Source organism: Dermochelys coriacea, chromosome 9 (assembly GCF_009764565.3).
Source record: "Dermochelys coriacea isolate rDerCor1 chromosome 9, rDerCor1.pri.v4, whole genome shotgun sequence".
Taxonomy (NCBI): Eukaryota; Metazoa; Chordata; order Testudines; family Dermochelyidae; genus Dermochelys; species Dermochelys coriacea.
Window position 1 is genome coordinate 64,125,617 of NC_050076.1, and position 23,577 is coordinate 64,149,193.

Consider the following 23,577-nt stretch of genomic DNA (forward strand, 5'->3'; position numbering starts at 1 on the left):
GGAAGCTTACTGGAACTGATGAGGTTTATCGTATTCATGTTTCTTAGACATAGACTTGCATGTTTTATTTATTTTGCTTGGTATTCACTTGGTTCGGTCTGTTACTACTTGGAACCACTTAAATTCTACTTCTGTATTTAATAAAGCACTTTTTACTTATTAATTACCCAGAGTAATATATTAATACTTGGTGGGGGGGGGCAAACAGTTGTATATTTCTATCAGTGTTATAGAGGGTGAACAATGTTGAGTTTACCCTGTATAAGCTTTATATAGGGTACAACGATTTATTTAGGGTTTGGACCCACTGGGAGTTGGGCATCTGAGTGTTAAAGGCAGAAACACTTCTGTAAGCTGCTCTCAGTTAAGCTTGCAGTTTGTGGGACGTGGTTCAGACCTGGGTCTGTGTTTGTGGCCGGCAAGCGCATCTGGCACAATCCGCAGGGGTTCTGGAGTCCCAAGCTGCAAGGAGGGCTGGGGCAGAAGTAGTCTTGGCACATCGGGTGGCAGTCCAAAGGGGGTTTCTGTGATCCAACCCATCACAAATACCATTTATTTAAATATTTTTGGATGTTTTCTACATTTTAAAATATATTAATTTCAATTACAACACAAAATACAAAGTGTACAGTGCTCACTTTATATTTATTTTTTATTATAAATATTGCACGGTAAAAAACGAAAGAAATAGTATTTTTCAATTCCCCCATTGCAACTACTGTAGTGCAATCTCTTTATCATAAAAATTGAATTTATAAATGTAGAATTATGTAAAAAAAACCCCGTGCATTCAAAAATAAAACTGTGTAAAATTTTAGAGCCTACAAGTCCATTTAGTCCTACTTCTTGTTCAGCTAATTGCAAAGACAAACAAGTTTGTTTACATTTGCAGGAGATAATGCTGCCCACTTTTTGTTTACAATGTCACTTGAAAGTGAGAATAGGCATTTACGTGCCACTGTTGTAGCACATCACAAGATATTTATGTGCCAAATGCCCTAAAGATTCATATGTCCCTTCATGCTTCAAACACCATTCCAGAGGACATGCATCCATTCTGATGATGGGTTCTGCTCGATAACAATCCAAAGCAGTGTGGACTGATGCATGTTCATTTTCATCATTTGAGTCACATGCCACCAGCAGAAGGTTGATTTTCTTTTTTGGTGGTTTGGGTTCTGTAGTTTCCACATCAGAATGTTGCTTTTTTAAGACTTCTGAAAGCATGCTCCATGCCTCGTTCCTCTCTCGTAAGGCACTTCCGATTCTTAAACCTTGGGTCAAGTGCTGTAGCTATCTTTAGATATCTCACATTGCTACCTTCTTTGCGTTTTGTGAAATCTGCAGTGAAAGTGTTCTTAAAACAAACAACGTGCTGGGTCGTCATCCAAGACTGCTATAACATGAAATATATGACAGAATGTGGGTAAACAGAGCAGGAGACATACAATTCTCCCCCTAGGAGTTCAGTCATAAATTTAATGAACACATTTTTTTAACGAGCGTCATCAGCATGGAAGCAACCCTCTGGAATGGGAGCCGAAGCATGAAGGGGCATACGAATGTTTAGCATATTTGACATGTAAATACCTTGCAATGCTAGCTACAAAAGTGCCATATAAATGCCTGTTCTCACTTTCAGGTGACATTGTATATAAAAAGCGGGTAGAATTATGTCCCGTAAATGTGAACAAACTTGTTTGTCTTCACGATTGGCTGAACAAGAAGTAAAACTGAGTGGACTTGTAGGCTCTAAAGTTTTACATTGTTTTGTTTTCTGAGTGCAGTTATGTAACAAAAAATGCACATTTTGTAAGTTGCACTTTCACAATAAAGAGATTGCACTAGATACTTGTATGAAGTGAATTGAAAAATACTATTTCTTTTGCTTATCATTTTAAGAGAGCAAATATTTAATCAAAAACAATATGAAGTGAGCACTGTACACTTTGTATTCTGTGTTGTAACTGAAATCAATATATTTTAAAATGTAGAAAAACATCCAAAATATTTAATAAATTTCAAGTGGTAGTCTATTGCTTAACAGTGCAATTAAAACTGATTAGTTGCAATTAATTTTTTTGAGTTAATCGCATGAGTTAACTGCGATTAATTAACAGCCCTACTACAAATCATATCAATTTAAAGTTTCATGACCCCATCCTAGTTTTTGAGAGTGTTTTTACTTAAGTATTGGATGAACAGTTTTAACAAATAACTTTTAGGCTATTGATGGTTCACAGACTTTTCACTTGATCTTCTATGTGCTATTCATATTGGAGGAGTCCCACTACTTTGAATTAGTTGCAGGGGCAGCAGCAGGGCCTAGGGCGTAGAGCACAAGAGCGGGACTCAGGAGACATGGGTTCTATCCCTGGTTCTGCTGCTGGCCTACAGCATCTCTGAAAATCAGGCCCAGAATGACACCGACGCCTCTGCCCTGGGCCAGAGCTCTCTGAGTAAGGGGCTTCAGCAATGATTTGTGTGGGGCAGAGTAAGCAACCAGGATGGTTATGACAGAGGCTGATACTCTGTACTCGCCTCATGCCTGTTGGGAAGACAGGCCTTCAGACACCCCCTCCCGCCTGCATTGCACTTTCCAGCCCAGGAGCAAGGAACTATTTCACACCTTAGCGCTGGGGGGAGCTGAAGCCCAGAACAGGGAAGTAACTTGCCTGAAGTCATCCAGTGAGTTGGTGCCAGGGTGGAGAATAGAAGCCAGATCCCGACTCCCAGCCCTGTGCTCTGATCCCCAAAACAGCCCTTGCCAGATCCATGGGGAAGCGGGGGGAGGTGGGAAGCAGGAGGTACTCTAGCCACTTGCAGGAGACCCAAGGCTATTTATTTTCATTAAATATGTAGACTAAATAATGAAATTAATCAATTTTCAAGCCAAACATGTATTAATTCTAATGAACTATGCCACATTATGTAGTACTCATTTTTTAAAGTTTATAATAAGCGATGCTCCGGGGGGAGGGGAGAAGGGGGGGCGGGGGGTGCAAGGTGGAAGTTTTGCCTAGGGCACAAAATATCCTTGCACTGGCCCTGACACTACAGTGCTAATAACTGATGGTCACATAAACCACACCCTATACCGGAAACCTACTGACCGCTATACTTACCTACATACCTCCAGCTTTCATCCAGACCATGTCACATGATCCATTGTCTACAGCCAAGCTCTAAGATACAGCCGCATTTGCTCCAATCCCTCAGACAGAGACAAACACCTACAGGATCTCTATCAAGTGTTCTTAAAACTACAGTACCCACCTGGTGAAATGAAGAAACAGATTGACAGAGCCAGAAGGGTACCCAGAAGTCACCTACTACAAGACAGGCCCAACAAAGAAAGTAACAGAACACCACTGGCTGTCACCTACAGCCCCCAACTAAAACCTCTCCAGCACATCATCAAGGATCTATAACCTATCCTGAAGAACGATCCCTCACTCTCACAGACCTTGGGGGACAGGCCAGTCCTCACTTACAGACAGCCCCCCAACCTGAAGCAAATACTCACCAGCAACTACACACCACACAACAAAACCACCAACCAGGAACCAAACCCTGCAACAACCCCAGTGCCAACTCTGTCCACATATCTATGCAAGGGACACCAACTTAGGACTTAACCACATCAGCCATACCATCAGGGGCTAGTTCACCTGCACATCTATCAATGTGATATATGCCATCATGTGCTAGCAATGCCCCTCTGCCATGTACATTGGCCAAACCGGACAATCTCTTCGCAAAAGAATAAATGGACACAAATCAGATGTCAAGAATTATAACATTTAAAAACCAGTAGGAGAACCCTTCAATCTCCCTGGTCACTCAATAACAGACCTAAAAGTGGCAATTCTTCAACAAAAAAACTTCAAAAACAGACTCCAACGTGAAACTGCAGAACTGGAATTAATTTGCAAACTGGACAACATCAGATTAGGCCTGAATAAAGACTGAGAGTGGTTGGGTCATTAAAAAACCTAAACCTAATTTCCCCCTACTGTTACTCACACCTTCTTGTCAACTGTCTGAAATGGGCCACTCTCATTCCCACTTAAAAAGTTATTTTTCCTCCCTTGGTATCCTGCTGTCAATTGAATTGTCTCGTTAGACTGACCTCACACTTGGTAAGGCAATTCACATCTTTTCGTGTATTTATACCTGCTCCTTTATTTTCCACTCCATGCATCTGATGAAGTGGGTTCTAGCCCATGAAAGTTTATGCCCAAATAAATTTGTTAGTCTCGAAGGTGCCACTAGGATTCCTCGTTTTTGCTGAAACAGACTAACACGGCTCCCACTCTGAAACGTCTCTCAAGTTAGCCTAGCTCAAATGAGAATGGCCACACTATGAAATAATACTTGAGCTGTACAGTGAGGTATTAGCAGCTGACAAGCTGGGCTAATTTGAGCTGTAGCTACTTATGGCCAACAAACTCAAGTTAAAATAATAATACCTAGCTCATATATGGCTCTTCTGAGCTGTAGATCTCAAAAAACCTTGACAATCTTTTGATGTATTTATTCTCCCTGGGAAGCAGGGAAGTGCTATTATTATCCTAATTTTACAGATGGGAAACTGAGGCGCTAAGAGACTTGCCCAAGGTGATACAGGAAGTCTGTGGTCGCGCAGGGAATTGACCCCAGGTTTCCTAAATCCTAATCCAGTAAGCACTTCTCCACTTAAATTAAGGGTTATTGTGCCTGGCAACACTGGAGTTAATTGTGCGGTGAACATAAACCCCAAAATTACTGCCTTAAATGGAAGTGCTGGGTGACTGCTGAAGAAGGATTGGGCAACTCCCAATCGCAGGGGATCTCAGATTATCCCCAGGGAATAATTTTGATTAACCCTGTTCCTGCAAGCCTTTTTAACATCCTATGCTCCCCAAATTGCCCCATAAAATGCTTTCACTTTCACCCCTTTAAAACTACATGGAGCAGCATCAGCCCCCAATGCAATCTTTAGGCCCAGAATCTAAGTCCTTTTTTTTTTTTCATTTTAATTTTGTCCACCTCCCATACATATTTCTTGCCTTTATGAACACACAATTCCTGGAGACATATTACCTTAGTCTCCTGGCTGCTGTAATACTGTGGTCTAATTTCGGTTGTTGGGTTGAGTGTGCAGGTATTGGGTGTTGTGGGTGGCCTGTGATATGGGGGAGGTCAGACAAGATGATATTTGGTGGTTCATTCTGCAGTGCCAGGTTTACAATGGCGCCAGTGGCTCCATGGAGCCAGGTCCATGCTCAGAAGGGGCCCCGGCCTACTCCACTTGCACTATGCCCTGAGACCCTGCTCCTCCCCCTGCCCACTACTTGCTCCTCTCAGCCTGCCTGCCAGCTGGCAGAGAACTCCTCTACGCCCCCTCAACCCACCCCCCTGCTCCTCTCTGCCCTCTGGCAGGACCCCAGTGCACCTCTGGCTCCAGGCCTGTGGGGAGTCTGGGGGAGGGAGGTGTGCTGGGTTGTGAGGGGGCAGGGAAGATGTGTGTGTTGGGGCAATCGGGAGTGGGGTTTCTGTGGGGGGTGCTGGGCAGTTGTGGTGGGGCTTTGGGCAGGAGAGTGCTGGGCAGGGGTGATGTGCAGGGCGCTGTGCATTTCTGGGGGAGTGCTGGGCATAGTGGGTCAGGGGGGCTCTGGGCATAGGGAGTCGGGGGGGGTGTTGGGTGGGGGGCTCTGTGGCATGGCAGAGCCACCCCCCGAGGGGAAGGGGCATGCTGGCATCACAGAGACACTGTGAGTCTGGCAACTGCCGGTTTGTAAAAAGTGCACATGCATTGGGCGAAGCTGGGCCACCCCTGCCGTGCCAGGCCCCTGGCTGGCCCCTCGGTCTGGGGTCTGACCTCCCCTCGCCGTGTTCCCTTGCCTAAACGGGGGCCCACAAATATGTTTGCCGCCAGGCCCACAAAAGGTTAATCCAGCCTTGCCCTTCTGTGCTTAAATTTTAAGACACACAAACTAATCCCCTTGGTTTATTTTAATCTTCAACTCCAGCGTGGTTTAGGTGAGTTGATTTCAGCTAAAAGAAAAGGAGTACCGGTGGCACCTTAGAGACTAACAAATTTATTAGAGCATAAGCTTTCGTGAGCTACAGCTCAATGCATCCGATGAAGTGAGCTGTAGCTCACGAAAGCTTATGCTCAAATAAATTTGTTAGTCTCTAAGGTGCCACAAGTCCTCCTTTTCTTTTTGCGAATACAGACTAACAGGGCTGCTACTCTGAAACCGTTGATTTCAGCTGAATCCCTACTGCCAGGAATAGGAGAGTCCTGCTTCCATACTGAAATCAACAGCCAGGGAGCGGTATGAATTTACTGTACAGGGTGGCGGGGGAGGGAGCAAAGGTGTGGGCAGCTTGGAGTTGGTTTCTGACCAGAAACTCGTCAGGGACCAGGGAGCGACACGGCCTTGGATACCAGCCCTCTGCCTGGGGGTGTCACTGACTCGCATCGATTTGGGGCAGCAGGGGTTTTGAACGGCGCCTGACTCTGGCAGGTTAACCCCCCCCGCAGCCCCCCAATTCCTTGGCATTTCGCACCGTGTCTGAGAACCTTTTGTAAAGGGGATTGTTCGTGAGCCTGCTGCAGCGTGTGTTGAGCCCAGGCGGGAGGAGCGTCTGATTTACTGCCTGCGAGTCTCTTTGCCGGCCGGGCCCGCGCTCCGGCCATGCGGGGCTCGGGGCTGCGGGCGCCGCTCTCAGGTGAGCGGGGGGGGGGGGGGGGGGCGTGGCGTGGCGTTCACAGCCGGGCGCAGCGCGGTAGGCGCGGCGGCGAGGAGAAGAGCCGGGCGGGACCGACCGGAAAGTCCGGCGAGCGGAGGCCATAGGCGGGCGTGGGGCTGTTTTGCAGCGTCTCGAGCCTGGCCCCTTTTGGCGCAGAGCTCGATGCCCTGCAAAACCCGGCCCTGGCAGCTCTGGATCACATTCTTTTTGGCACGTCTGTCGCACCCTGCCGTTCGCCCCCAGCCCCCGCGCTGCCTGCCCTTGGTCAGTGCGGGGAGCAGGATCTGTCCCGGGTGCGTGCGGGTTGGAGCGTTTTCCCATCGCCGGGCATGGAGAGCCCTCCGCCGCCATTGAAATCCAGGGCTGCCTCAGGCGTGTAGACCGGGCCAGCGGGACCTGGCCCAGAACTTAGAATCATAGAGTATCAGGGGTGGAAGGGACCTCAGGAGATCATCTAGTCCAACCCCCTGCTCAGAGCAGGACCAATCCCCAATTTTTGCCCCAAATGGCCCCCTCAGGGATTGAACTCACAACCCTGGGTTTAGCAAGCTAATGCTCAAACCACTGAGCTATGCCTCCCCCCTAACTGGTAGGGGTGAAGGGCTGTTGCGTGTCTGTAACTGACTTGGGCTGTGAGGTCTGGACCTGCCCGCCGCAGGGACGTTGCGCGCAGTAGGGAACGCGGCTGGGCCTCAGGGGTGAAGCCTAGACCCTTTTCTGCAAAGCTGCCTTTTCTCCCGGGGGCTCTGTGACTTCCCGTGGCCTTTACAAAGGATCCGTGGTGTGGTGTGGCCCAGTGCTTCCCTGAGCCAGCTGTCCTCCCATTACTCCTCAGAGACAACGCCAAGAAACCTTCCTGCCAAACTGCCCCCGCCATCAAAGCCTTTGTACCTACCCCAGGCTGGCCCAGAAAAGCTGTTTCAGAGACGTTTCAAAAAATTTCCGCCAGGGCCGATTGGCAATGATCTTAAGAACGTAAGAACGGCCATACTGGGTTAGACCAAAGGTCCACCAAGCCCAGTATCTTGTCCTCTGACAGTGGCCAATGGTAGATGTCCCAAAGGGAATGAACAGACAGGTTATCATCAAGTGATCCATGCCCTGTCACCCAATCCCAGCTTCTGGCAAACAGGCTAGGCACACCATCCCTGCCCTTCCTGGCTAATAGCCATTGATGAACCTATTTTCCATGAATCTATCTAGCTCCCTTTTGAACCCTGTTATAGTATTGGCCTTCACAACACCCTTTGGCAAGGAGTTCCAGAGGTTGACAGTGCATTGCGTGAAAAAATACTTTCTTATGTTTGTTTTAAACCTACTATCCGTTAATTTCATTTGGTGGCCCCTTGTTCCTGTATTATGAGAAGGAGTAAATAACACTTCTTTATTTACTTTCTTTATACCACTCATGATTTTATAGACCTCTATCATATCCCCCCTTAGTCACCTCTTTTCCAAGATGAAAAGTCCCAGTCTTATTAATCTCTTCTCATACAAAAGCTGTTCTATACCCCTAATCCTTTTTGTTGCCCTTTTCTGAACCTTTTCCAATTCCAATATATAATTTTTGAGATGGGGTGACCACATCTGCACGCAGTATTCAAGGTGTGGGTGTACCATGGATTTATATAGAGGCAATATGATATTTTCTGTCATATTATCTATCCCTTTTTTGATGATTCCCAACATTCTGTTTGCTTTTTTGACTGTCGCTGCACATTGAGTGGATGATTTCGCAGAACTATCCACAATGACTCCAAGATCTCTTTCTTGAGTAGTAACAGCTAATTTAGACCCCATCATTGTATATGTATAGTTAGAATTAAGTTTTCCAATGTGCATTACTTTGCATTTATCAACATTAAATTTCATCTGCCATTTTGTTGCCCAGTCACCCAGTTTTGTAAGATCCTTTTGTAGCTCTTTGCAGTCTGCCTGGGACTTACAAAACTACTCAAGCTAGTTATCATCTGCAAATTTTGCCACTTCACTGTTAACCCCTTTTTCTAGATAGTTTATGAATATGTTAAATAGGACTGGGCCCAGTACATATCCCTGGGGGACACCACTATTTACCTCTCTCCATTCTGAAAACTGACCATTTATTCCTATCCTTTGTTTCCTATCTTTTAACCAGTTACCACTCCATGAATGAACCTTCCCTCTTATCCCATGACTGCTTATTTTGCTTAAGAGCCTTTGGTGTGGGATCTTGCAAACGCTTTCTGAAAATCTAAATACAGTATATCTGCAGGATCTCCTTTGTCCGCATGCTTGTTGACCCCCTCAAAGAATTCTAGTAGATGGGTGAGGCATGATTTCCCTTTACAAAAACCATGTTGACTATCTCCCAACAAATTATGTTCATCCTTGTGTCTGACAATTTTGTTCTTTACAATAGTTTCAACCAATTTGCCCGGTACTGAAGTGAAGCTTACCTTGGGGCATGCCGTGGGACCTCTGCAGCATGTGGGTCACTTGCTTGGATTATCTGGATATATCTTACTTAATCATTTCCCTGCCATTGCAGGGGCTTCGGCACTGGTGCACATTGGTCCCACCTATGCTCTGCCTGTGGCACATTATAGTCTAGTCTCCTGTCGGCTGTAACGCTTTGGTCTTATTTTGGTTGTTGGATTTAGTATGCAGGGGCTGGGTGGCGTTGGTGGCCTGTGATTTACAGGTCAGACTAGATGATCTGGTGAGTAGTTTAAAGCCAGATATCTCACTCCCCATCAGGGTTAAAAATGGGACCATCCTAAAGGTACTAAGCATTGGTGTCTACCTCTGGGAGACTTTGAGTTATTTTACCTTAAAATACAGTCCAGCTATGAGTGGAGAAACTATTTTTAACCAATCTGATCTGTGGATATTATAGTAGAGTCCCAGGTCATATATTAGACTTTGCCACCTATACAATCTTGCTTAGGATAAATAAAGAAATGATGCCTTGACTCAGGAAAGCACATGCTTAATTTTCAGTATGTGCTTATGCTGAACAAGGTGACTTCCTGAATTAGTGCTTGTATTTAGGAAAAGTTATTTCAGATATTTGTAGAGCTTTCTAATACAGCTGAATTCCTCACCACAGAGTCACAGTAAGGGAGCATGGTTTTACAGATGGAGGGACATGAGGGGGTGTAGTGTGAAACAAATACATTATTCTGTTATAAGAGCTGGATATGAGAGACTACTGTCTGATAGGTAGTACGTAAAAAGGCTGCAGGGGGAGAGAGGAAGTACTGATGCTTGCTCTTTTAAGTGCAAGTCCAGGGTAGCTGCTTGGGTTGCCAACCCTCCAGGAAATAAAGATGAATCTTTTTAATTTAAAGATTGTCATGTGATGAATCCTTCAGGAATACATCAGACCAAAATTGGCAACCCTAAAAGCAGCAGTGGCTTGGGCAGGGGACTGCCCAGTTGCAGGGCCCAAAGAGGTTGGCTGAGGAGTGGCAGGTGCAGACAGGATGTTGCCTGCAATAACTGAACCAGTTACTCTTAAATCTTGCAAACAATTCTGCTTGCTGGTATGAGATTCAAAATTTTGTTTTGGCTTCCACTGTTTTCTCCATGGATTCCTTTTTAAGGTTGCCCCTAACTCTTCTCTTCCATCCCTACTACCATTACCGCACTCAGTTGGGTAAATGCAGTGGGAATTTTCAGGGCCCACTGACCATTCCCATCATCTGTCTTATCCTCCTAAGGCTGCTAATACCACCTCCTAGCTCTTATTTAGCACATTTCATCCATGGGGCTCAAAGTGCTTCGAAAAGGAGATCAAGATCATTATCCCCATTTTACAGATGAGGAAAATTGAGGTACAGACGGGGAAGTGACTTGTCCAAGGTCACCCAGCGGGCAAACGGCAGAGCTAGGAAGAGAATGCAGGTCTCCTGAGTCCTAGTATAGTACTCTATCAACTAGGCCACGCTAGATAGCCTCCTGAGAATGTAGGAAGCATCTTCAGGACCTAGAGGATTGTTCCTGCTGCCTTATGCTTACAGAGATAGACTCCAAGGCCCGGATCTTACAAGATGTGGCTCACTCTGGCCCCAATCCAGTATGCCCAGAAAGGGTTAAACATCCAGCAAAATAAATAATCCTCAAAAGACAAGTGGGGAGATAAAGTTTGTGTTTGTGTATTTACATATGTAGGAGTAGGGTCAACAATGTAATCAACAGTCCCTGTCTATGCTGGGGATTATCTGCCCCATTCTTTGTAGTTCACCCTAATTGAGTGACCACAGCTGGCTCTCCACTACGACACCGGTCACAGTGGCGTAATCGTGCTCAGATACACATTACCGCAGGTTAATTGGGTTTTTGGATTAGAACCACATGCTTGTCAAAATTTATTTTTGATATTGGAGAGTTTAAGGGTTAAAAATTAGTAACAGTGAGTGACCCATGAACAAGATCCTGACAGAAAAAGCCTGGAAAAATTGTGCTCACAGAGGGGGTTGTCTTTTAAGAAAAAGGCCCCAGAGCAGGAACTGAAAAATCTGTTAATTGCCAGTGATAAAGAAGCAGACCCAGCAAAAATGCTTGCAGTGAGAAACCAGCAGCTAGAAAAGCAAACAACAGCTGATATGGAAGGAGAAGCTGCTGAAAGAGAATACCTGTGTTTGAACATGAACAAAGAATGGCATATATTTGATTGCAGGAACTAGAAGCTAAGGCAGAGGTGGGAAAACTACAGCCTACGGGCCACATCCGGCCCGTGCAACTGTCCTGCCCGGCCCCATAGCTCCTGGCCCGGGAGGCTAGCCCCAGACCCTCCCCCGCTGTCCCCCCACCCCCACAGCCTCAGTGCGCCGCACTGCCGGTGCAACGCTCTGGGCGGCCGGGCAGCGCAGTTGCAGAGCTGTGGCCTGACCCGGTGCTCTGGGCAGCGTGGCTGTAGCGCCGCCAGCCACCAGTGCTCCAGGCAGCGCGGTAAGGGGGCAGAGGGAGTTGGATAGAGGGCAGGGGAGTTCGGGGGCTGTGGTCAGGCATCGGGGGTGTGGGTAGAGGTCGGGGTGGTCAGAGGGCGGGGAACAGGGGAATTGGATGGGGCAAGGGGCAGTCAGGGGTGGGGGGTCCGGGTATGGTCAGGGAGCAGGGGGTGGTAGATGTGGCAGGAGTCCCAGGGGACCCTCAGGGGACAGGGGGAGTTGGATGGTGCAGGAGTCCTGGGGGAGCCGCCAGGGGGCGAAAAGCAGAGGTGGGGTCAGATAGGAGGCAGGGGCTGGGCCATGCCTGGCTGTTTGGGGAGACACAGCCTCCCTAACTGGCCCTCCGTACAGTTTTAGAAACCCGATGTGGCCCTCAGGCCAAAAAGTTTGCCCGCCCCGAGCTAAGGCTAAAGTGGAAAAACTTAAGCTCTAACTCGAGAGAATAAAGGAACAACAGGAATTGTATCATCCTGAAAAGCCAGCTCTTCTCTATCCAGTTTGTAACAATGTTGGTATGTGTTTGACTCTAAGCAGTTCTCAGTTTTGCTATGACCAAAAAGAAGGTAGCCAAATCTATCCCAACACTGCCACCTTTTATGTAAATACTTTTATTGTGAGCTCAGGTGAAGGTAATCCCATAACTTGTGCAGAGAGTGCAAAAGTAAATAGAGTTATTAAGGGCAAGTTACAGTTTCTAACGTCTCCCTTGTTAAAGCAGATTTTTGTCAAAGAGGAAGATTATTTACCAAATCAGAGTGTGGCTATTGTAATCCTCTGAGTTTACTATAAGTGTGCCTTTAGCCAGAATCCATCTTGAATGGAATGGTGTTAAATATGAAGTTATAGCTGGTATAAGAAAGTTATTGCCTAAGGATCTTTCGATTGGGGATGATATTAAAGCTTTATTTAGTCAGGTTAACCAGTCACAGGAAAGAAATAATCCTGAACCTGTGTCTATTGGGGCAAGGATTTGGCTATGGAGGGTTTCTCCAAATGTTTATCTGAGGAAGATGGCTGTTTATCTATGCAAAGAAGCAGTGCATATATGGAAAAAATTCCTAACTGTCTGTCTGGTATCTCAGAAGTGAATCTGGCATTAGATAGGGCTCAGGGAAATGTTTCTCTAAAGCAGATTAAAGTTGGTGATCAGGTTAAAGCCCTAACTGAGGAAGGAAAGGGTACAGTCTCGGTAAGTGATGGATTGTTGGCAAGGTTAGTAGAACATGAGTATCTGTATACCTTACCTGTTACCAGTGTGGAGAATTGTGACAGTGAAGGAAATGTTCCTGTGTCTGTTAGGGGTAATGACTTGCCCATAGAGGGAGCTACCCCAATCTCTCAGCCGTTGTCTGTGAATAGCCATGTGTGCTGGGACAAGGGAGACGAAATCTCAAATTGTTGCAAACAGCAGTGTGCCTAATAAAGGAGAATGTACGTCCAGTCCTTTGTCTGTGGAGCAGACAGAAAGTGCTTCTCAATTTATGCTAGCTAAAAATTTACCAGTTGTCCCAGAGTTGGATCTGGATTTAACTAAAGCCCAGGAAGGGAATGTTCCTAAGTTTGTGTCTGTTAGAGAGAAGGACATTGTGACTAGGTTGCTTCCAGTTGGTGTCATTCCTAAACTAGACCCCAGAGACCAGACATTTCTGGTGCTTTTATTTTGCCTGTTGCTAGTATGTTGCTGGGTAAAGATATGTCAACCTAGTCTGTTCAGGGTAATATAAGAGCCAGGGCACAAGGAAAGCATAAAGGTGATTTGAGTATGTTACCCACCGATAGTGTGGAAACTTGTAACAAGGAAGAGAATGCTTCTAATCTTTTGACTATGAAGTCTAGCAGTTTACCTGAAAGGGGGTTGTGTGAAGATCCTCCTGAGGGGCCAGAGGTGATTCTGGGTATATGTGAAACTCAGAAGGAGTTTGGTGATTTGTCTGTGCCAAAGTCGGTTCTGGACATAAATAAAGCTCAGAAAGAATCTGTTGCAGTGCATGATATTGCAAAAGAAAATAAATTTCTTGGTGAAGTCTTTGAAGTCTGTGGAAAGAAATTGTTTGTTTCCATTGACTCTAAATGGGCCATTGCTGATAGTAAACAGCCTCTCTTGTGAGGAAAGTGTGTTGGTGCCTAATGGCTGAAGTCTTTCAAATGTGTATGAATTCACTGACCTTGCTTCAGAAAGACCCAGTGTGGATAGCTTTGAAAAGATTTCAGATGAAATAAAAATTGTTTGGGAGTTTAAACAGCTTGTTGGGGAGACAATGTTATTGGAAGACGAATGTCTCCATGTTGATTCTTTAAGTAAGCTGTCTGTGATTTAGGTACTGAGGAAAGATCGGGTTACTGGTTTTTCAGAGCAGAACAGCCTTATAACTAAACCCACAAGGATGCGGGAAGAGTAGGCAAACTCTCATCTCTAGATATTTTGGATTTGACTTGTAATCTCTTAGTGGACTTGACATCTGATTCCATGTGGAAGTAGAGGTTGGTAATGGAAGGACAAAAGAATCTTGAATCTAACATGCTAGTGCAAATGAATGGTATCTCTTTAAGACAGAGTTCAGCCTTGGAATTAGTAAAGGTTGAGGATCTGAAAACCAGTAAACAGGCTGTTGTCTATGTTTGATGGAAATTACCTGACTGATGGGAAACAGACTTGCTGGTAGCTGTTAGCAAAAAGGACACACCCAGCCAGTCAATGGATTCAGTTAAGCAAAAGAGCTCAGATTTTGACCCTCCAGAACAGGAAGGAAGGGAAAAAGTTCATCATGCTAATGAAAGCCAGAGGTTAACCCTAAAGTGCCAAAACCCCAATGGTATTGAGCCAAAGCATGGCGTAACAAAAATTATTGTGAATGTACACTTGTAATAAATTTGATGCTAATGTTAACTTTTGTGACTGTGGTACTGATACCAAGAACTGTAAAAATGTATAATGTGCAGGGTTTTTTGGAAAAACCCTTGAACATGTTGGGAATGATGTGTAAGAATTTATTATGTTGTAAAAGCCTTCATGGCTATGCTGTTTCATTATATGACAACACACTTTATGTTAAAAGACCTGGTGATACTGATATTGCACAGTTAATGCCTGTATCTAATCTTGAAACTGTACACAGCAGAAACTACTACAAGCTTGAACTGCTGTGCAAAAAGGGAAACTGAGGTACAATACTTCACAGTCTTCATGGCTGAATGCTGGAGTAATCAACAGTCCCTGTCTATGCTGTGTTCTAATAATTCAGAGATCAAAAGAACATCCTAGCATTTAAATGAATTGTAAACATGGGATATCTCGGTATTCATCTCTCTTTGAAATATACTGCGAATGGTGGAGGAACAAGCAAATGGCCTTATGTTAATTCCTATAGCTAAGTACCGGTGATGGTCATCCTAATTACCTTTTGTTCCCCGAGGAAATCCCAACTTGTCAAAGAGGACATGAAATTGTATGGAAGATCCTTTGGTCCTGATTCTGTCATCTCAGATCTGCTTAGGCTTCATCAGGGGAACTTTGAGTCGCAAGAGTGAGGTCCCAGTTGTGCTGGTACGCCCTGAACATGATATTTGGACATTGGACTATAATCTAAGAACTCTTTGCAACTACGAAGCTCACCATCTCTGCTATGAATCTTCACCTAAATGAGTTTATACATACAGACATGAGTTCTTGATCTTTTAACTGTACTTTTTTGTTTTTAAATAAATTTTAGTTTAGTTAATAAGAATTGGCTGTAGCGTGTATTTGGGTAAGATCTGAAACATTCATTAACCTGAGAGGTAATATGTCCGATCCTTTGGCATTGGTAGAACCTTTTCTTTTATATGATGAAATAAGATTTACAGAAATGTTCATCATATTTGACGTGGGTACCTGGATGGAGGCCTGAGGTTGGATCACCTTAAGGGAACTGTGTTGTTTGGACTTCTGAGTAAGGTAGTAACTAGTAAGGTAATAAAGAAGCTGTTTTATGCTGGCTTGGTAAATCTAAGTATTGGAATATCCACCAGCTTTATGGGGATTGTCTGCCCCATTCTTTGCAGTTCACCCTAATTGAGTGCCCATAGTTGGCTCCCCACTAGGACCCTGGTCACATATGTGCTTAACTCTGAGCATTTGAGTAGTTGCTGACCAGGGAGTAGAAATGAAGGTCAGTCCTTGGTGTGGTACAAATGCCTACAAAAGTGAATGAAGTAGATCATGTTACACAAGGGGTACTGTCAAATAGTTCAAGGGCAACAAACAAGAGCTGCTTGGTTTTTTTCTCTTGCAGTAGCATGGTTGATTTCATGGTGTTCCGTCATAGCTGAGCCCCCAGGAGAGAAGATGACTGCTGCTGCAGGATCCTGCATTGTGCTCCCTGGACTGGATCAGTTGGAGGGTGTTAGCCTCATGCAGTGGAAATTTTCTGAGCAGTACCTCGTGATTTATCATGTCAATAACTCCAGTTTTCCTGACATTGTGGACCAAGACCGATTTCTTTTCCAGAAGTCAAATGGATCTCTCCAGATCTGTAGATTAAAAGTGAATGACAGTGGGATCTATACCCTAATAATAAACATGAAGAAGCAAAATGAGAGATCCATCCAACTAGAAGTTGTTGGTAAGTCAGAGAAGATGATGATAAAATGGAACTCCTATTACTCTATTATTGGTCTCATCTGAACTCTTCTGGTTCTATTTTAGTCTGTATAGACAGCACCTTTCAGAATCAGTGCCCTGCAAGAACTCGGCCTCTTGTTAGTGCTGTTCTTCAGTACTGGCAAGACTGAAAAACATTCCTGGCAGAATATTGTTGTCGCTTGCAATTCACTGAGGAATGGTACCATAAAGCTGCAGCTACTCTAGGAGTTTTCACTTGCACCAGGAGTACAACAGCTTCCCTTTTTTTAAAAAAAAAAAAGTTAAAATTGTTCAATTTTCTAAAAGTTTGACTTTCAGTGGGACTCTCCATTTGACTTTCAGTCAAGGATATGTCTACCCAACAATCAGGGTGTGTGACTGCAGCATATATAGCTATACCGTAGCTAGCTCAGATACTGATAGCAGTGAAGCTGACTTCAGTGTGGGCTTTACAAACCTGCCTGGGTAATTACTCAGGTGGCTTGCCTGTACTGAAGCCCATGCTGCTATGGTTTCCCTGCTATCAGTACCTGACCTACCTTGTTACATCTATATGTGCTGCAGTTATACACCCAATTGCAGTGTAGACATATCTTAGAATTGCCAAATCACTTAGGCACTTTTAAGATTTTTATCCAAAATCTTAATTGTAAAACTCATGCTGGTCCTAATCCAAATCCCACTGTAAGAGTTCTATTGATTTAAAGGGGAAGTGAATGAAGTCTTATCAGAAGGGCAGTGAAATAATTGCTTCTTTTAATCTAGAGCCTGTGTCCCAGCCGGAACTCTGGAGCAACTTGTCCTTGATCGGCCTTACCACTGAGCTGGTGTGCAACACATCAGTTGAGAAAGTGGCTAAATATCAGTGGAAGAAGGATGGGAAGCCCCTCCCTAAAGAAAGCCATTACCAGCTCTCTCAGAATAACAGTGTGTTACTCATACTAAACACTACCTGGTCTGACAAAGGCTCCTATAGTTGTAATGTCAGTAGTGAGGTCAACTGGCATGAAGTTTCCCTGGAGCTGCCTGTTCAACGTAAGTTCCTTGTCTCACTGTTGCATTTTTAGTGTGTTCTGTCTGTTATTTAGGATTTATTTAATGTATCTTGCACTATTTACAGTGGAACAAATGGATTTCACCATCAATAAAGCAAGTAGATTAGATTAGAACTACCATGACATGAATTACATTCCCAGGCAGACCGGTGACATTTGCTTTCATGGTTGTACCATTAAGGATCATGTAAAGTGTAACACTCTCGTTGCTGCCACTGGCACCTAGAATAGCTAGGTTCAGTCTAGTTTATAAAATAAATAAAACCATGGCTCAAGCCCCTAGCCAGATTCCTACTTCCAGCAATAGGACACTAAAGTGTAAGGGAGGCCTGGTCACCTTGGCAGTTGGCTCTTCCTTACTTGCAATAGAGTCCTGTGATATATGGAACTGCCTCACGCATAGTCCAAATTATACACCCAAAGGGGAAGGGGTGCTTTCCTCTCTGGACTAGAGCAGGTGGGTGGTGGCAAGTGTTGAGGAATGTTGTTAAGGCTGCTAAGTTGTTACGATTGCTCAGTGCTGCTGTTCTTGGAGCTTCACCAGCAGAGGACACAGCTTGCTGATTCAGCAGACCTCAGTGTTGTTCATAAGAAAGACCACAGGCTCAGTTCAGTGGTGAAGGCATTCAGTCAGGTTCATAGTCCCCCATAGGAGCTACAGGTACACTAACATCATGTATCCTGCAATAATGGTACCTGCTCAGTCAGCTCACCAGGATGCTGTCCCCTCGGCTGGGCAAAGATGCCCCTCCTATGACTTCTCCTTATACACTGATACAAACAAGTTATGTATTACTCCCCAGATGGTGTTAGTTACCACCCTTATCCTTGTACCCACTAGTGTGAACAAAACACCCTTATGCTGTCATCCCCTCCTTATCATATGAGGGATTGGTGTGTTCTTGTACCATCTCTTAGGAATGTGTTTACATAGTTACTTGAGAGATCTGTGGCTTTTTTTTGTACCATCCTCTGCACTCAGGAATATGCTTCCTTGGTGTTAACTAACATCAAGTGTGGTGGTGTTTTGCTAAGGCCGGGCCTGCTCTGGTTCACGCTGCTAGTTATGCCTAGGGCTTCAGCAAGACCTGCAACAAGTAGGAGTCAGCACCGCAGGTTCTGCTGAGATTTGCAGCTATATGGTCCTGTTGTGTGTGACTTTGCTAGTCTGGTCCGGCCTTGCTGTGAAGCAACTCAGTGCTGCTGCTGCAAGTCCAGCCTATTCCAAGACTGCAGAATTCCCAGGTGAGGAATCCAGAATAACAAACCCATGGTCGGAGTCCTTGCTCCCTGGGATAGAGCTCCTGCTGTCTAGGACAGAGCCCTCTGCCTTCTCCTAGGGGAACTTGCAGGGGCGGCAGGTTTGTAGAAATTTTGGTGGTGCCCAGAACCCGCCCCCGCCCAAACTCTACCCCCCACTACCCAAGGCTCTGGGAGGGAGTTTGGGTGGGAGAGGAGGTCTGGGGTGCAGGCCCTGGGCTGGGGCAGAGGATTGGGGTGCAGGGTGTAGGCTCTGGGAGGGAGTTTGGGGGTGGGAGGGGGTGTAGGGGTGAGAGCTGTGGGGTGTGGCTGCAGATGAGGGGTTTGGGGTATGGAAGGGGCTCAGGGCTAGGGTAGAGGGTGCTGTGGGAGGATGAAAGCTCTGGTTGGGGGTGTGGGCTCTGGGGTGAGGCAGGCCTGGGGATGAGTTTGGGGTTCAGGCAGTCTGCTCCAGGACAGGGGCCAGAGAGGAGGACTCCCCACAGCCCTTTCCCTGCCGGCAGCAGCGAGCTCTGGGGAGGAGCCCCCCTTTCCTGCCCCCCCAGCAGGACACTCACCCCCACCACTGTCACTGCACGTGCTCCTAGAGCCCCTCTCAGGTCCAGGAATCTGCCAGGGTGTGCTGCGTGCGCCTCCTGCCCCTGACTGTAGCCTCACTGGGGGTGAGGGATGGGGCTGCCTCCTTGCCCAGCATGGGACAGGAGCGGTACTGTGGGCGGGGGGCCCCCTGTGCTGGTGGAGGGTGCCGCCGGAAAAGGGAAGGGTCTGAGGTGAAAGGGCAGGCTCAGTCAGTCTGTCCTGGCAATCGAGGTGGGAGGCACTAGGACCCTGCGGCAGAAGCAGGGAGGCAGCATGGAGCTGCACAGAAGATGCAGAGGCAGGGACGCTCTGCTCCAGGGCCCGGGGAGGCGCGTGGGGGGCAGCAGGTAGGGCTGGGAAGGACACCCGGCCCCAAATATTGATGGAGCTGGGCCCCTGGGTTCTGAATATTGCTGGTACTAGGGCAGCACATGGAGATATAACTCGCCGCCCCTGTGAACTTGAATTCCATTCCCAAGTCAAAGTCTACTCTCTGTAAATTCACGGTGACACACTTACTCCAGAGAATATCATGTGCAATTCCTAAGCCCTTTCCTGAGTACAGTCACAGCAATCACCTATTATCACTTATACCATCAGAACATACAGATCCAATTAAATGTAAATAAGACTAACCAATGCTGTTTTCTCCTGTAGAGAGGGAGCAGAGATTTCTCTCTTTGCCTCTCTGCTCTGGGGTTGACATATGGAAAAACTGATTTTCCCCTCCCCTTCCTCCCGTTTTAACCAAAACTTTACTGGAGATATTGTGAGACAGTTATAAGTCCTATATTAGACATTGCAACTTTGTATTTACAAAACTGTAAATTAGGAAAAAAACACTGCCTCTCTTGTATAAATCATTCCAATACACTTCCTCTCTCCTATAATCATTACAGTTTTTTCAGTCCTTCCCTCCCCTGGATCAGTGTGTTCTAGTCATCCTATCTCAAAACAGCTATGGCTTAATGAGGGGGCTCAGAGAGGTTTATAAAAACTGTTGCTGTAGCCTTAACTGCTGTGCAGTTAGGCGTTGCCCCCTGTAGTGGCATTATGAAATTTTCAGTATTATTTTCTATCCTATTCCTTACCCATAGTGACAGTTTGCTCTTCTGCCTTGACAGTGAGCAGAGATTTTCACTGAGCCTTTCTTTGGGCTTTGACATCTGTCTGAGCCTCTTTTCAATGTTCTGAATGCCACAAATGGTGGGGGGAGAGGATATTTAGGTTTTAACCTCTTTGGGACAGGGTCTGTCTTTCTCTTCTGTGTTGCAGTAGTGCTAGGCACTATTCAAATATAAATAATAAGGATAATTCATTGGTCCCCCTCCTGGAAACACTTGTGAGTAGTTACTTGTGTTCACTGACCCACTTGAATTCAATGGGAAAGTAAGTCTGCCCAAGGCATGATGGAATGCAATGCAGCAGAACACTGGCCAGGTGGTCTGGGCGAAGGGCCTTCACGGGAGGTACTAGTTTATGAGTGCACTCCTGAGCACATGGCCACTTCCCCTTTTAAGGACCTGCTTCTCATGGCCTGCAACTAGAGATGGCTTGGCCGCATCCGGTTGGTCACACTCCACCTCAGGCAGTGTCCATGCATTGGGTGTGTGATTACTGCCTAATTAGAGTCCCAGACACCTTGTATACTTTGGAGCTCTTCTGAAGCAGCCCATTCATCCCACAAGCATGGGAGGATGGAGAGGAAGGGGAGTGGGAGGGGGAGGGGGAAAGCCACTTCACAGGTATTCAAAGAGGGAGAGGAGACAAAAGTGGGGGGAAGTGTAACAGACCTTTTGAGCATAGAGGTTATACATAGCATAATCATACAGATCACTGCTGCTCCTACAACAGTACACAGGAAGGCTTGCAGGTAAATAAACCCATTCATAACCAGTTTTCCTAGTCAGTTGGAGCTATCAAGATTCTAAGCCACCATTAATGGCCCATACTTTGTATAATTACAATAGGACCTCAGAATTATACTTCATAATTCTAGCTTCAGATACAAGAATGATACATACATAGAAATAGGAGGAATATATTCAGTAGGTTTTAGACTTTTTGTTATGATACCTTACAAGAGACCTTTTGCATAAAGCATATTCCAGTTACATCATATTCACACTCATAAGCATATTTCCATAAAACATATGGAGTGCAATGTCACAGTTGTATTATTACTCTTTTACTATTCATAATTACCCTCTTAAAATAATGAATGGAGAAAGCATTTGCAAAATCTACAACTTACATTACTAAAATAGAAAGCTGTGCAAGCAGGAAAACTTCAAAGAACTTTTTAAAAAATATTTGGAGGTGTGGAGAAAATATCACTAAGTATATATGAGCTCTCACCCTGGTCTCCTGTGAGAGGGGCTTTTGCAAATATGTCCAGATTCTTGTGCAGTGCTCTCTAGCTTATTTTTACATCCATATGCATAAACAGGCAGACATATATATACTTTTTAAACTGAAATTGTGAAGCTCTGGTAGCAAGGCTATCAATAAATTGTTAACAATGGACTTTTGGTCCCAGTTTACAACAAAATTATTGATCTTTGCATGCAGAAAGCGCATAAACTTTTCCAAAAATACATTTTACACTACTTGACTTTTTGTAAGGACCTGATTTACATGTATAAATATACATGCCCGGCCCCACCCCAGAGCTTGCACCCCCAGCTGAAGCGCTCACCCCCCTCCTGCACCTCTGCCCCAGCCTGGTGAAAGTGAGTGAGGGTGGGGGAGAGTGAGCGATGGGGGAGTGGAGTGAGCAAGGGCGGGGCCTCGTGGAAGGGGCGGGGCAGAGGAAATAGATGCATTAGGTCTGGTTCTATCTCTGCCCAGAGATACTTAAAGATTTGTGGTGAGAATTTCTTACTTATCTAAGGTCTAACTGTAATAAGAGTTAAGTGTGTTCTGTCCCCTCCAGAAGCCACTAGATACCTTTCCTGGCTTGGCCCAGAGAGTGTTACCAAAACAGTCTAATATTTTACATCTCACATTTTTCAGTAAAAATCTATTGCTGAATCTGAAACATTTTTAAAACTTCTATTTGCAGAATACAGAAAGAGAATATGGATGCTGCTCCCAGTTGGAATATGTATGATTGCCTATGTTATCACTGGTAAGCAGGTTTTTAACTAATTAAAACTGGGGGTTAGGTTTTCTTACGTCATTTCATTTAACTCTAACATGCAATCATCCATTTTGTTGCAATCTCTCTCTCTCCAGGTGTCTTCATTTTTAAATCCAGCTCATGACTATGTTTTTTTTAATTCTGACTTTTATCAGAAGAAGGATCTTTTGGGGGAAAAGAGCTTGCAACAGAACTTCCTTGAATGTCTTGTGTGATGTCCTAGTCAATTTCTGGACTAATTAATGAAGCACTTTATGGTGAGCAGAACCAGATGCTTCAGAGAAAGATGCACGAAACCATTCAGTAAGCAGTTACAGAACAATCCATTCCCAAGGAGGTCTCTGAACTTTCTGTGGCGTTATTGACATAAACTGTGACTGTATAGATCATTGTTGCAACCACTGTTATATATTTGCAGCAAATATAGGTACAACCGTTGTCGTGTGAGGTGTCTATAAAGAGGTTATGCTCTCTGTATGTGTGTATCATTTTTGTAGTTGAAGTTATGAAAATTGGCTATGTATTTGTATCTCAATGTGTTTTGATTCTAAGTAGCCTCAGTGAAGCATTTGGTCAGCTTCTTGAGAAAGGAATTTGCAGATTAAGTGCCCAGTCAAGAAACAGTTAACTGACAATGGATTTGAGGAGACGCCAATCCATATCTGAGCTTTCCTGGGAACGTTCAAACTAACATGTAAACAATGGTGTCGGCCTGCAAATTGAGTCATGAATGGACATGTAACTTGTCCATGGGACTCCAGACTCCATCTTGCTGCTGTGATTTTTCCACAGTAAGAACAAAGGGATGTCCTTCCACGGGCAGAGAATATAAAAGGCCCTGGAAACCCCTCCATCTTGTCTTCAATCCTGCTTCTGACCTCGTGAGGAATCTTGCTACAAACTGAAGCTCTGAGCAAAGGACTGAATGACCCATCGCAGCTATGGATGTACTCCAGAGACTTGATTTGAACATGCAGTTTATTACACTACTGCTACAAGCCTGAAGCAAGAATTTTGCCATTACTGTATGTAATTGATTCTGGGGGAATTCATCTATTTAGAGTTTGCTACTTAGGGATGATTTTTAGACCCCAAACTGTTGTTTGATCATATGACAGTGGTAACCCAGTCAGTGTCAGGTTTTTTGTTTTTATGGGGTTTTTATAAACCAGGCACGTCACAGGGTAGGAGGCTGTGACCTTGCCTGTTGAATGCAGACCTTGCTACTGTTATCCAGGTTTTTGT

The 23,577-nt window shown here is 45.1% G+C and overlaps 1 protein-coding gene across 1 annotated transcript; it reads left to right on the forward strand.

Moving 5' to 3' along the window:
- The first annotated feature begins 6,350 nt into the window (after positions 1-6,350).
- LOC119861466 (HEPACAM family member 2-like) lies at positions 6,351-23,372 on the forward strand. The gene is made up of 5 exons (XM_038416626.2): positions 6,351-6,720; positions 15,947-16,276; positions 17,062-17,331; positions 22,255-22,320; positions 22,428-23,372. The coding sequence occupies exons 1-5, from the start codon at positions 6,687-6,689 to the stop codon at positions 22,454-22,456; spliced, it is 729 nt and encodes a 242-aa protein (XP_038272554.1). The 5' UTR covers positions 6,351-6,686; the 3' UTR covers positions 22,457-23,372.
- Positions 23,373-23,577: the final 205 nt, after the last annotated feature.

Excerpts from the sequence above, each read along its gene's own strand:
- LOC119861466 (XM_038416626.2), top strand. The coding sequence starts at position 6,687 with ATGCGGGGCTCGGGGCTGCGGGCGCCGCTCTCAG. Across the intron at positions 6,721-15,946 it reads GCTGCGGGCGCCGCTCTCAG|TAGCATGGTTGATTTCATGG; the intron begins GTGAGCGGGGGG and ends TTTCTCTTGCAG. Across the intron at positions 22,321-22,427 it reads GATTGCCTATGTTATCACTG|GTGTCTTCATTTTTAAATCC; the intron begins GTAAGCAGGTTT and ends CTCTCTCTCCAG.